A 13,899-nucleotide genomic window follows, 5' to 3' on the forward strand; every position below is an offset into this window, starting at 1 on the left:
TACGGTGACGTGTCTGACAGCTGGCCAGATTTAAGCATCTGTCCCATCAAAGTAAAAAGATAATTTCAGGAATGTTTTTACGTATTAAAAAAACAGACTGAAAGAAGAAGTTGACCGCTGGCACACACCAGCTATACTACATGCGCTGAAGGGTCTTTTTTTAAAACCCCGTGGAAAGAAAAGGAGAAACGAAAAGTACCGTAACATCACGGCGGCAGCAGCGGCCGCAGTGGATTTGTACACATAGCGGTTATTCCTCCAGTGGCTGGGCTATTTCAGGGAGGGACGGACTCTGTCGCTCCATCATCGCTTCATCGCACCTGGTTAAAGAAGAAGAAGAGAAAAAGTGCTATCGTGCGAGTATAGGTTTCGTTCGTGAAGGAGAAGAGAACGCTTCGAGCGAACCCGCCCATCTGTTGAAGAAAGGAAGAAACCAAAAATTTGTTCACTCCAGTCTTCTTCCGGAGTAGAAGGAGAAGAAGAAGAAATTTTATTCTTCCTTTGCTTTTTCCGCCACCGAATAAAAATACTGAACGAACGCTCGCAAATTCCCAAACCCCCCCCAAGCTGCCGTCTTCAGTCACTTTTATTCCGCCGGTGTAATCAGTTGTGTGATACCACATTTTCAGTTTCGATTTGAATTTGATTTTATTCTGTCCAAGTTCTCCGAGTGCGGCTGAATTTTGAGTGCCAGTGCAGTTCAGAGGCTAGTTTCACCTTTTTTTCCGGAAGATTTGAATGGATTGTAATCGCCGCTGTGATGTCTGATGGATCGTCTGCAACACAGGTGAGTCGGCCAGCGAGTCTGTACAGATGTTGAAGCTATTAAAATGATTTCGCCTGACACGGATAAGAAGCCATACACACACAAGATGACAAAGAGGTGGCAGTTATGAACGCGAACAGATGAGGGGCCCCGTTACACGGTTTCACGTCCTGAAAAATTTCGTTCTTCCATCTCCGCTCCGCCGCTAACAAATAACGATTTATGAATAACCGTCAATGGTGAGCGACTTGTTAGTTGTAACGCGCGTGAAAACGGGACACCTTGGCCCTGTTTTTTCTAACCGGCACAAGAATTTTTTTCAAGTTTAGCAGAGACCCCGTTCTCATGAATGAATGAATGTTGTATTAATAACAACAATAATTCTCCCCTGGACTGTTGCCGTTTTTGTTTGTTATCGTTCGCTCTAGCGTGAATTTAAAAAAAATAAAAAGCCTGGCGTCACCTACTGACGGCCAATATAAAGGAAGAATAGAGCGTAGCTAGTAGTCTAATCACAATTCCGGAAATTCAACCGAAAATAAATTGACGTGCTCTCGAATTTCGGTTGATGCGCAGTGTAGCTGTGAATGTAAAAGACCAAGTACTGTAATGTAACATTCTTGAAAAATAGTAGAAAGCCTCGGGCAATTTAAAGACTTGAAAATAAAAAAAAAAAGAAGCGTTGAAATAAATGAGACTTTGAATAGCGGGATAACATTTTTGGGAGGCGAGCAACCGCGGGCGCCTGTCGTCGACGCACAGCCGGAAGAAAAAAATGTAGTGTGTAGCAGTGTAGGTTAGATTGCTTTTTTTTTATTATTTTCCCCAAGGGCTTTATTAGCATTCAATATCTGTATGCAAATGAAGAAGAAGAAGAAGAAGACCTGCTTATCTTAGAGACAACCATCTCCGGAAGGCTGGCGTGTTTCTTTTTGATCTCTGGTCGATTGAGATGAAATAAATTTACTTCCAATTGACCGACATTTGGAAAAACTGATGACATCAGGGACACACGTCCTCCTTTATTTTGAATAGATGTTGATCTTTTAATTTTAAAATGGTTTGTTATTATGTATGGAGATACTGCGATGCGATTGTTTTTTCCCTGTTAAAATAAGACACACTTGTTCACCGTAGAAATGTTTTCCCCCAAAAGCTATAAAAACAAAACGGGATTTTCATTCCGGATGATTGAACCTCTTTATTTTACTGCGCGGACCATCTCAGCTTTCAAAATGGGTGGTCACCAATTCTCGTGTTCACGCAATCAAAATTTTACTTAAAAAATCTTCCATCAAATTTGTTAGGAAAAAGAACAAAATTCTTTGAGATTTGTCACGGTTGATAAAACAAGGAAACCGTCGAATTGTCTTGATTGTTTTCGTTTCAATTCTTTTGTTCTTTATCATCGAGCGAGAGGAGAAACCAGGTCGTTCCGTTTCCCGCGGTCGTGTGGAGTCACACGCCACCCTTCGGCCAACCAATAACATAACGTTGTCGATTATATTGAGAACTTTAGCAGTTGGTTGCTGCACACACCGATCTGTTTTTAATTTTATTTTTTTAAGATTTTACTTAAGTCAGTCAGCTTGTCCGTGTACGGATCGAAATTTCGTTCACTTCCGCCAATGTGTTTTGGCTGTTTGTCGCTCTGTGAAAAAGAAGTTGAAATTAATTCCGGGTTATATACACTGCCGAGCGTGAGAATTTGGCTGCAAGTACAGTAACTTTGTTCCCGTAGAGGAAAATTATATTCCACGCATTCGTTAAGAAAGAAAAGAAATAAATATTTTTAACTTTTGAAAAAATTGTTAACTTCCCGCGCGCATTTTTGTCGTTGATACTTTTCTGTCGTTTCGCATCGATGAAGGTCTAAAACGACTTCATAGTGCAAACCAGTTGCCGTGTTATACCTACACGAGTACTTAAGCGAGTACCGTAAGATAATTAACAGATTTTTTGAAGTTCCCTATAATAATGACATGGCCAAAACTGAGCTGTTGCTCCTATCTAGGTGATGAATCGCAACGATAAAACTTAACTAGTACAACAAAAAAAAAAACATATAAAGAAGAAGAAGAAACGTCTGTTCGCAAACGTTTTCTGTGATGTCGGTCAAACCCCAAAGAATTCTGTTTGCTGGCCCGAGCCAGATGTTTATAGGGTGGAGCTATCTCTTGAGACATAAATATATATATAAGCTGTTAGCCTTTTTTAACTAACGGTTAGTCTCTTGTTTCAGTTCCCACTCGCCACTCTCGTGAGTCTCTCCCAAGTTCTCCTCCAGTCGTTAAACACGAAATTTCCTTGGATATCATTTTACCAATTATTTTGTTAAAATTTAGATCGGCGGAATAAGCGACCGGGAAGTGGCCATCGTCGATAGTCTCGACAGCATCACCACGACAAATAGCGACGAGGACGACGGAAGTAGCGATTGCAGCAGCAGTGACATTGGCAGCAGTTACATTTCGGATCAGGACGAGGAGCCCATTTCCATCGTGACCAACATCAGGCCTTCGCCGGCATTTCATCCGGAAGACGAGGAAGAAGAAGAAGAAGCGGAAATTGAGGAAAAGTCTCCGGCCGGAGGCAGGATCGCCAAAGATACCGGCTGTTGCCTCTACAGCGCCATCACCGCCATTTTCGTCATGGTGGTCAGTTTCAAAATATTTCCAAACGGAATTTTCTTTTTTATTAATGAATTAATAATTTACACGCAATCAGGTTTTAATCGGAATCGTGTTGATCGTTACCGGTCCCGTTCTGGGACTTTCCTTCCCGCCGCTTTTTCGAGCCAATACTCCCGTCATTCTGCCTCCCATGGAACACAATTACCTGACGGCTAATTTCAGCGACGAAATTCCAGCCGTCGACGAAGACCTTCTCCATTCAAACGACAATCAGGCGGATTATGCGGAGCAGTACGATCCCGGCGATGGATCTAATAATCAAACGGCCGATTCTTTCGAATACGTCGATTACCTGGAAGATCAACCGCAGGCTAATTTGACCGACTTCCTGGCCGCCACTCTCAACAATTCTGCCGGAATTTTTAACGAGTCGGTGATCGAGGATCTAGCCAATTTGTCGCCGGAAGCGCTGCGCACCAAGTACGTGGCTTACGTGCCTATTCCGCTGAAAATCGACGACGACGAGGAGGAGCAGAGCGACTACCAGGAAGAAGACGTCGAAGACGCTGGCGTCAACGACAGGAGTGACAATCATTATAATCAAGAAGATGATACTTACTACGAAGAAGAAATGGCCACTCCGCGATCCTCATCCGCCGTCCGGCGACGTCCAACCATCGAAAAGGTCCTGTTGCCCATCGTCATGGTGCCAGAGTCCAGCCACGTCGGAGAACAGCCACAACGGACTCAAACGAGTCAAGGATCGGATTCTTGGCGATCCAGCGAATACTCGGAGGATCGATCCAGCAATCCGCCGCGGAGATTCGATGGAGAGCAGATGGAAATCCGGGTGGATAACGAGGAAGATTTGACGTCGTCGCCTTCACTCCGCATTCCCGGTTTGAATTTCCCGCGTCGAGGCAACAATCGACCCGATCACGATCGCAGGAGACGTCCAGGGATCGATTACCGGATGTTTGGATCTCCGCCTCATCCGAACAATAGACGAAACAAGAGACCGAATCGCTTCCGTGATCGTGATCGTGAGCGATTCCGCCCGAGGGACGATTTCGGTCGGACGACCAGTCTCCATCCGCACAGGGCCCTGCCTCCGCCCAACCGCTCCCGTTCCAGGAACAAAATCAACAGGCAGCGTGAAGTTGAGGGTCGTGAAGGCAATCCGGCGCTGTACATCCGCCCTCCGCCTAGACCTCGTCCGAGGGAGACCCAACAACCAATCCGCCAGCGAGTCCAGCGACCTCCTTCCGTTCCGGAATCTTGGGTGAACCGACAACGCACCATCGATCCTCCGGTGACTTCTACCAAACGGCCGGCGTATTCTTATCCTCGAGATGCCATGAGCATCCAGGACATCATCAGGTAATACCTAAAGAAAAGAAAATATTTAAAATTAATTGATTCAACTTAATTGATTTTCAATCGATTGGCAGTTACATGACGTCAATGAGCCACTCGAACGAGAAGACGACCAAAAAGCCAAACTTGACGCCAACCGGGCCGGACCACAGAACGGCCGTTTGGACCAACAGTCCGGAATATTATTCAAATAATCAACGCGTCGGACAATCTTATCCATCCGTCTTACCTCCGCCGCCTTCCATGGGAATATCCAGCAGGGCTCACGACAGTTTACCGATCGAATCCCACAGCAGAGGAGTGTCCAGCCCGGGATCCAATCCTTACTCGTTCAAGCTGGACGTCTACCCAATCAGGGACAGTCTCCTAGGCGGTGGCAGTTCTTCCAGCAGTTCCTCTTCTTCCAATTACGTCCCACCAGGCCCGTCCTACAAGCAGCAGAGTGTCTTACCGCCGCCCAGCTACCGCTACCGGCCCACGTCGTCCTACTACGAGAGCCGACAGCCGTCGGGCGATTCTTCCGGTAGTCTGTCCGGTATCGACTACAGTTACAAAATCGCTTATCGCCAATCTGACAGAGACAATTGGTCCTATTCTTCCTATTCCTCCTCGTCGGCAGATCCTTACAATTACCGGCGACGTCCCCAACAACACGGAAGCGGATCACAGGAACAGTACCGATACCGGGACAACGACGATGATGCTGATATGCCACTCCCGTTGGCTTATCGGCCAAGACGACCGGAAGCAACTACTCCAAAGCCCAAACTGGTCGTCCACTTGAACGTCTTCAATCAAAAAGGCGACCGCAACCGGTAAAAAAAAAAGAAGATAAATTAATTCAGGATTTTTTAGTTGAAATTTGATCAAATTTAGATACGCCGACGAGCGTCGTGATAGTCAAGAAGCGGAAGACGATTACTATTCGCCCAGTGACATCTACCGTGCCGTCTTGAGGAACAATGCGGCCAAAACGACTCACGATCACGAAGGTAACAAATAATAAAATGCCATTTCTTTTTCAAAATCGATAGACGAATTTTTACGTTGAATTTTCCCGCTGGACGTGAGAATCGATGGAAAAGTGCAGCCATCTAGCGGTAGGTGAACGAACCGTCGTCCGTATTTCCCTCACGAAAGGTCCCGGAGAGAAAAAAAGGAAAAAGATAAGGGGGAACGATCGATGCAGCTCCTGCCAGACATGTGTGTTGTATACCTTTCCGTGTCTCAGGTTGTTTTAGTTCTTGGCTTCGATAACGATCCGTATCTGCTGGCCCTCGTTAAATATGAATCACCTCGTCTTCTTCGTTGGAACCCCGGCTGGATATGCTCGTGCATTAACTATTCCCGATAGTATTGAAGGCCAGCCAAACTCGCATCAATAGAGATATAGAGATATGGATTGGTTGTAGTATAGAAAGTTCTTACCTTTAAACTTCCCGAATTTTCTTTGGGGGGGTACACAAACAGCAGGAATTTGAAAAGGACATTGCGTGATTCATCTTCTTTCATAATGGATGGGCGGGAACCAATAGCAACAGCGGGATTGAATTATCCCAAACATCCAGGGCAGGCTGAGGTGGGAGGGGGGAGGAGAGCGCCTCCTCCAGGAATTCTGTTGCGACTGCCATCAACAAGCAAAAGTTTTATCCGGAATACAAGATTATTCCGGCTGTCATCACAAGCTCCCATCCACGACACATGAAATATTTAGCGACCGGCAGCCGGCCCCTCCGGGCTCTATCTGTGATGTGCTATAATCGAAAAAAAGAAAATGTAATCAATTCACTTGTCATTACAATATGCATCCAGCAGGTGGTGACGATAGCCTCATGCTGAGCGGCCAGAGCCGGATCGACACTTTCTCTCAGCATCAAATGGATCAGAATGGAGGAGACAGCAGTTCTTCCGGTTCTTCCTCATCTTCATCCAGCTCCAACTCGTACGACAATCACAACATGGCCGCCTCGTCTCCGGCGGATCACTACTACAGGTCAATGGGAACGAGAAGGTCGTCATCGTCTCCGGCTGCTACTAATGCGGCTAATAATTATCGCATCAGTCACCAGAGCCGGAATTTCTATCCGGCCATTGATGACGACGTTCCTGAGCCTCTGCCCATGCCCATGGCCGCCCAGCAATCTGCGGAAGAATCTGCCGATTCGGCGTTATCCAGTTGCCTGACTACTAATTCCGGCGGGGTCAACTGCACACAGGGATCATCTGTTATTCCGTCGGCGGATCGAGTTAACAATACCCAAACAGCGCCACTTGTTATTAGTTGATCATTGACTGCTGTGCCTGCCTATTGAGGTCTAATCGCTGATTTCCTTAATAACTGACCTTTTTGATCGCATCCGGATGCGAAATTGGATAGTTTACCCGATAACCAAAATGTACGGACCTTATCATTTCCAGTTCAGCTACATATAATTTGCGTGTACAGAGTTTCGTCTATTAACATAGAGATGTTGTATGTCAATCATCAAAAGAGCCATCAAATTAACATTAACCTCTATTCAATGATAATACACTTATTTATTACATGGTCGGCGTCCGACGTGATGAATATTAACGATTGATTCCGACTCCCCCCCCCCCGTTCCATGCCCGCTAGGTCTTTTTAATTAATCAATGTTTCCGCAAAACAACACCCGAAATCCTGTACACACGTAACTGCTCTAGCCGAGCAGTAAAGGCTATTAAACGTCCGGCTGTGTGCAATGAAATCAAGGCCGCCCGTACGTGCAGGAGCAGGAGCGGGACAGCACGGGAATAATAGATGACCGGCGGAGAGAGAGAGAGAAATACTAAGACGGACGAGGGCAAACGAATTTCTCCCATTCGCGGATTTCGTCGAACCAATGGCGATATAGGCTGCGCGGGTGGCGACAGATCGAAATCAATACTCTTCGCAGCTAGTTTAGGTGTGTGGGAGAGTGCTGGGCTTGTCTCTAAAAGAAGATTCTAATCGTATCAAATGGTTAAATTTAGTTTCAAAATTCATTTTAAAGGTAAAAAAACGTCCATTTTTCGGTTGGAATCCGCCATAAAAGTCTTTGAAATGATTTGGTGGCCATCGCTAGTCATCGAATTGTTCCGACGTCGGTAATTACATTTGTCAAAAAGTCGCTCGATTCTCAATTGCATTCAAATATTTAAATAATGAGAAATCAATTGAATTTCCACGGGATTCTCGAATGTGCGGAAATCTTTCAGGATTGATGGAAAATGCCCCACCAAAAAAGAATTCGGTTCAAGAAGAACCTAGTAACTCTTGTTGTATCTTCTTCTATGTACGTTTTGATCGAAATGTTATTGTCGTATTGAGTGATGGAGGGAGCGATGCGCCTGCCCCGGCGTCGGCGCAATAACCCGATCCATAATGTTTGAAACGGCGCTCCTTTCTGCCGCTGGGTGGTGTGTCCAGCAGCACAACGACGACGACGACGTGTACATACTAGCGAGAGACTGGGACGATGCGGGGGAGTGCGCCGTCGCATCACGATGGAAAGGTGACGCCAGCCAGCCGAGCCTCTGTTGCCATCGAGAGCGAGTAACGAACGGTGCTGCGTCCGCCTTACGTCCCGTCACGATCCTTTTTTCGCATTTTCCTACCGTGAAGGAACCCAACAGAAGAGAAGAGAGAGGAAAATTATCCAAAGCGTCGCAACCCCTGGTGTGTGTCGCCCCCTATTCCCCTCCCACCCCACCGTGTGCGTGTGTCTATCGTGTGTGACTGTGTGTGTCGAATCAGCTGCCTTTCGAGAGATAGACAACCAATTGTCTTAATGGCTTAATTGAAAAAAGTTAAATTCAAAAATCCCGCCAAGTCAGAAAAAAAGATTTTCGAATGTGACGTCACAACGGGCTGGGTAGGAAACTTATCTAATCATTGATCGTCGCGGTATTAACCCCCCAGAGAAACTAACTCACCGGAACTGGGCCTCAAATGTGCGGTTACCGGACGAGGAATTGGCCGTCGAAGAAAACCTCCCTGCGCTGGGGCGATTGTTGTGTCCGACACGTTGCTTCGCTCCTGATGATCCATCGCCAACCGCCTGCCCTTCGCGTGATCCATTCTCACCTGTGAAAACAAATTCAAACAAACCAAAAAACACATTTTTCAAATTCAACGCTCAGTCCAATTTTTAGTTTGTTATTGCAATTTAAAAAGAAACGAAGAAGAAGCCTGTCATCATCATCGGTTGTTTGAATTTCTCATTGTTTAAAAAAAAAATAATAATATCAAAACTTACGGCTGGACCAACGAAACAATTTTCAGCGAAAAAATCAAATCAGTGAAAAAAGAACGATTTTCAATTTCGGACGATTCCTCTACACGGACAGCACAGAACAGCGCACGCAACTACAACACACACACACACATACATCCCCCACGATAACCTAGCAAGCAAAAGAAATACAAATTTATACCTGGTGGTCGAACAAGGTAAGCTGTGTCTATACTCTTACTACTACTCCTACTACTACCAGGGGTCCTTGTCAAGAGGGGATTAATAATTTCCGAAAAGATGGGAGAGAGTAGTAAACGAAGCCGTAGAAGCGCTAGCTGGTGTGCATGAAGTCAAAAAGTTTGAGATATTTATGCCAACGACGGCTTCCCAATCAATATCTCTCGGATATGTTGCAAGAAAGTTGGAATGACGTGCGTACCTATACGAAACCGGTAGGTGTGAATAGGGGAAAGATAATAGAAATTAGCCAAAAGGATCTATATATAAGTCTGGACTGCAGGGTATCCAGGGGTTTCTGGCCACAAAAGACGTCAATGATATATATGACGGACAATATATAGTCAATAACTGGCCATTGTTTCTTTAATTCTCTGTAGAAATAAAAAGGAAAAATGATCAACATTGGAGGAATTGTGGCCATTGTGGTCTTCTACCTGCTCATCTTGTTCGTGGGCATCTGGGCGGCCAAGAAGAAAGGCAATGGCGGCGAGTCGGAGGAGGAGGTCATGCTGGCCGGCCGTAACATCGGCCTATTCGTCGGCATCTTCACCATGACAGGTATACAATTTTGGGGGTTTTGTCCCAGCAGTGAATCTGTGACAAAAAATAAAATTGTTGTCAAAATGATTGTCCGCTTGTGTATAGCGACATGGGTGGGCGGCGGTTACATTTCCGGAACGGCCGAGGAGATCTACGGCAAGGGACTGATTTGGTGCCAGGCTCCGTTCGGTTACGCCCTCAGCCTCGTCTTCGGCGGATTGCTCTTCGCCAATAAGATGAGAGAGCAGGGCTACGTCACCATGCTCGATCCTTTCCAGGACGCCTTCGGTGAGCGGATGGGCGGCATGCTCTTCATTCCGGCACTTTGCGGCGAAGTCTTCTGGTCGGCCGCCACTTTAGCCGCACTAGGTAAAACAAAAACAAACAAAAATTCAATCATCACTTCTTCTTTTTAAATAATAATGAATTGAGTTAAAAGACACACACCCGAAAGTCCAATTATCCAATGAAAGGGGAAACTATACAGTAGCTTCCCACGCGCGTCTATTCTATAATACACTCGGGCGTCTGTGTTCAATACAAAATCACCGGCGTGAGCGGGTAGTAGCCGTTGAACCGTGTCGTCTAACTCAATCATCAAATCGGCCAGCGTCTTATTTTATCTTCTTTTCTTTTCTTCCCACTCTCGGATTATTGTACTATTGGATAATATATAAAGCTGGGCCAACAAGAAATAGAGAATCCCCAAAGGATCTGTGTGTGGCCAGGCCGGGCCCCATGTCTGTTTGATGAAAAGTTGTGCATGGGAATTGAGGGCAAGGCGCGTGACTTTGAGGATACCCTTCGATCCAAGATGGCCGCTCACGGTGGTTGCAAGGTCACTTGGCAGCGGTAGCTGCCGCCGTCGCCGCCACCGCTTCCACCATATCACGCGTTTCAATCGATTCACTTTGTGGCTGGATATTCCGTGACGTAGATATATGTACATACTATAGATTCAGGAAGCCTCCAGCGCGTGTCTGCTCCCCATCGTACCTCGGCTGGACTCTCCTGCGTACCTCAGCCATTTATTTTTATGATTCTCAAAAATGTTCCCGAATTATTTGTCGCCCATTTTCTTATTTAAACTTTACCTTTTTTTTCGGGTGGGGTTGGACAGGAGCGACCATCAGCGTCATCGTGGACATTGACGTCAACATCAGCGTCATCCTGTCGGCTTGCATCGCCATTTTCTACACGCTCTTTGGCGGACTCTACTCGGTGGCCTACACCGATGTCATCCAGCTCTTCTTCATCTTTTTCGGACTGGTAACGGCGACGAGCGGGAAATTTGAATTTAATTTTTGGACTTGAACAACTTTCATTTCTTTTGAATTTTCTGACGGTGGTGGTGGTTAACATTTGTTTCATTAGTGGGTCAGCATTCCTTTCGCCATGACCAACTCGGCGGTGAGTTCCATCGCCCCGTCCGAGGTCGACTGGGTCGGCACCCTCGAGCCGCAGTATTACGGCCAGTATTTCGACTACGGAATGCTCCTCGTTTTCGGCGGCATTCCATGGCAGGTGAGTGAGCGTGAGCAGTGTGGTTTGACTCCTTTTAACAACTTTCCATTCCTTGTCACTTTGACGTCATTGGCTTTGAAATGAAAACCAAAAAATAAATTAAAATAAACGAATGGAAAGTCGAGCTGCGATGATTGATGGTTGACCGGCAATTTGAGTAGTAGATCTGGGGATTCATTCATTCCGTGTTATCTTATCTTCCCGTTCAAAATGAAAAGGCTTACTTTCAACGAGTTTTGTCGAGCAAATCAGCCAGCCGGGCGCAGATCCTGTCGTACGTGGCAGCCATTGGTTGCGTCGTCATGGCCCTACCGTCCGTCCTAATCGGAGCAGTGGCCAAAGCGACAAGTAAGAAAGTTTTACACTTTCATTTTTTCGTTTTTAAATTCTCCTGCTGTTCCCCCCAAACGGGTTCCAGAAAAAAAAAAATAAAAATAAAAAATTCGATCAAATTTCAGATTGGAACGAAACGGATTTCAGGGGTAAAGGCAACATACCGCTGGATGCCGACCAGGCCCGGATGGTCTTGCCCATGGTCCTCCAGTATCTGACGCCGGCCTACGTTTCCTTCTGCGGATTGGGAGCCGTTTCGGCGGCCACAATGTCGTCGGCCGACTCGTCCGTCCTGGGAGCTTCGTCCATGTTCGCCCGCAACGTCTACCGGCTCATCTTTCGGCCCAGGGTACGGCTTAACCTAGATGAAATGTTAATAACCAATAGAAATGAAGTGAATGATTGAAAATTCCCAGGCGTCCGAGCACGAAATCATGTGGGTCATGAGGATTTCCATCTTCGTGACGGGAGCCATGGCGACGACCATGGCACTGACCGTCCACACGATCTACGGCCTTTGGTAAGTGCAAAAACGTGTCCAGCAATCAACTTGTTACCCTGTGGCCATCGCCTTTGATTTTGGCAACGTGAAATAAAACCCCAACCCAAAAATTCCCAGGTACTTGTGCTCCGACCTGGTCTACGTCATCCTGTTCCCGCAGCTGCTCATGGTCGTCCACTTCAAACCGTATTGCAACACGTACGGCAGCGTCGCTTCTTACGTCATCGGCTTCCTGGCCAGGGTGTCGGGCGGCGAGCCGCTCATGAACCTCCAGCCGTTCATCTACTACCCCGGATGGAACGGCAGCGAGCAATTGTTTCCGTTCCGGACGCTGGCCATGGTCCTGTCGCTCATCTCGGTGATCGCCTTCTCCATGCTGACGCGCTTCTTGTTCGAGTCCGGCAAGCTGCCGCCCAGCTGGGACTTTTTGCGCTGCGTCGTCAACATCCCAGAGGACGTGGTGCGCGTGTCGGGGTCGGGCGACGAGCTGGAAACCAACGACGCCATGGGCGAAATGGCCGTCATGACCGGCCTGGGCGAGGTGAGAAAGTATTCGGCCACCGACGAGATGAACGGGCGAGTCAACCCGGCCCTCAACCTGGGCAGCGACTCGGACGAAGAGGCCAGCCAACAATTGGCCTCATCAGTGGCGCAGAGAGCCAAATTGCAGCAGCAATTGTCCATCGGCGCTAATAGCATCGATTCGCCTTCGCACCGGCCCATGATTAGCAACCGCAAGGCCGGCAGCAGCGCTAATGCCGGACCAACGGCCGCCGTCGGATCCGGTTCAGCTAATAACACCGGCGATAAGCAAACCACGCTCTGAAAATAAAAGTAAAAAAATCAATTAGGAACAACAACTCAACACCAACTGGGAAATTTTAATACTCGGCCCCTTTCACTTGACACGTCACTTTTTCGGTCAACAACTTCAGATGGTGGATTATTGCCATTCAAAAAGTCAAAAATTTAAAGAAAAAAAAATAACTGTGTTAGCAAATTATCATAGTCAAAATGGCGTAGCACGTAACTATGGTTCGACGTCAAATAATAACAATAATCATGTTTCTCTTTCATGGCCGTTTTTCAACGTGTGTCCGCTTCAACAACAACAAAAAATCAGAGGAAAGTTAAATGTTACATAAGCCCTTCATTTTCTTCAAAATCACACTCACTCGAAAAAATGTTGATATTTATTAATCTAATCTCATATATATAAATAAATCTATATATATATATCCTAAACTATCGATACAGGTGGATCATTTTCAATCTCGTAATTAAGGAGAAGATAACCTTAAAATTCAAATTTCCGTTTCCCAAACCCATGGCGTCATTGTTGTTCATTCAAAACCAAAACCAAAAAAACAAAAACAAAAGTTAATTATTGTTGCCTCTTATCTCATCATAGTCGATCGATGTGTATGTGTGTGTATGTACAAGATACTTATCAAACTGTAATCGCTTGGTGATTCATTTACCCTTAGCATATAAAAATAATAACTCCTCGACACGATTGTGATCCCGTCCGTGTGTTTTTGGTTTGATTTCTGAACGACGAAATTTGAAAATATCGGCGCGGGAAATTTTTTTTTGAGTTCAAATTGTTTAATCCCCCCACCCACCAAATCTTGTTGATGTTGTTCTGAAATTTTTCTTTTGCCATTTGCCATTTTGTCGGTGTTTTCACACATTCCTGTTTGATATTCTGTACACCACATCCTCCTCTGTCATTCTACATGTTCA

At 46.1% G+C, this 13,899-nt stretch overlaps 2 protein-coding genes and 1 long non-coding RNA gene across 5 annotated transcripts; 2 read left to right on the forward strand and 1 right to left on the reverse strand.

The window, feature by feature from the left end:
• Positions 1 to 358: 358 nt before the first annotated feature.
• On the forward strand, positions 359 to 9,229 carry LOC124350546 (serine/arginine repetitive matrix protein 1-like). 3 transcript variants are annotated; one of them, XM_046801303.1, is made up of 7 exons: positions 359 to 787; positions 3,112 to 3,423; positions 3,494 to 4,779; positions 4,851 to 5,299; positions 5,396 to 5,591; positions 5,653 to 5,768; positions 6,589 to 9,229. In XM_046801303.1, exons 1-7 carry the CDS (start codon positions 761 to 763, stop codon positions 7,059 to 7,061), a joined length of 2,859 nt encoding a protein of 952 aa, XP_046657259.1. In that variant the 5' UTR covers positions 359 to 760; the 3' UTR covers positions 7,062 to 9,229. The 3 variants fall into 3 exon arrangements, with proteins under 3 accessions (XP_046657259.1, XP_046657258.1, XP_046657257.1); XM_046801302.1 differs by having other exon boundaries at positions 360 to 787; positions 4,851 to 5,311; positions 6,592 to 9,229; XM_046801301.1 differs by having other exon boundaries at positions 361 to 787; positions 4,851 to 5,311.
• LOC124350910 lies at positions 8,775 to 10,978 on the reverse strand. Its single transcript, XR_006921270.1, has 6 exons — positions 10,889 to 10,978; positions 10,242 to 10,805; positions 9,923 to 10,159; positions 9,689 to 9,848; positions 9,214 to 9,625; positions 8,775 to 8,863 (listed from the first exon to the last, which is right to left on the reverse strand). It is a non-coding gene; the product is annotated as an uncharacterized LOC124350910 (long non-coding RNA).
• LOC124350579 (high-affinity choline transporter 1-like) lies at positions 9,107 to 13,512 on the forward strand. The gene is made up of 9 exons (XM_046801350.1): positions 9,107 to 9,229; positions 9,632 to 9,812; positions 9,900 to 10,163; positions 10,915 to 11,063; positions 11,169 to 11,318; positions 11,537 to 11,666; positions 11,777 to 12,000; positions 12,068 to 12,171; positions 12,271 to 13,512. Exons 2-9 carry the CDS (start codon positions 9,647 to 9,649, stop codon positions 12,977 to 12,979), a joined length of 1,896 nt encoding a protein of 631 aa, XP_046657306.1. The 5' UTR covers positions 9,107 to 9,229; positions 9,632 to 9,646; the 3' UTR covers positions 12,980 to 13,512.
• Positions 13,513 to 13,899: the final 387 nt, after the last annotated feature.

Source organism: Daphnia pulicaria, chromosome 7 (genome assembly GCF_021234035.1).
Source record: "Daphnia pulicaria isolate SC F1-1A chromosome 7, SC_F0-13Bv2, whole genome shotgun sequence".
Taxonomy (NCBI): domain Eukaryota; kingdom Metazoa; phylum Arthropoda; class Branchiopoda; order Diplostraca; family Daphniidae; genus Daphnia; species Daphnia pulicaria.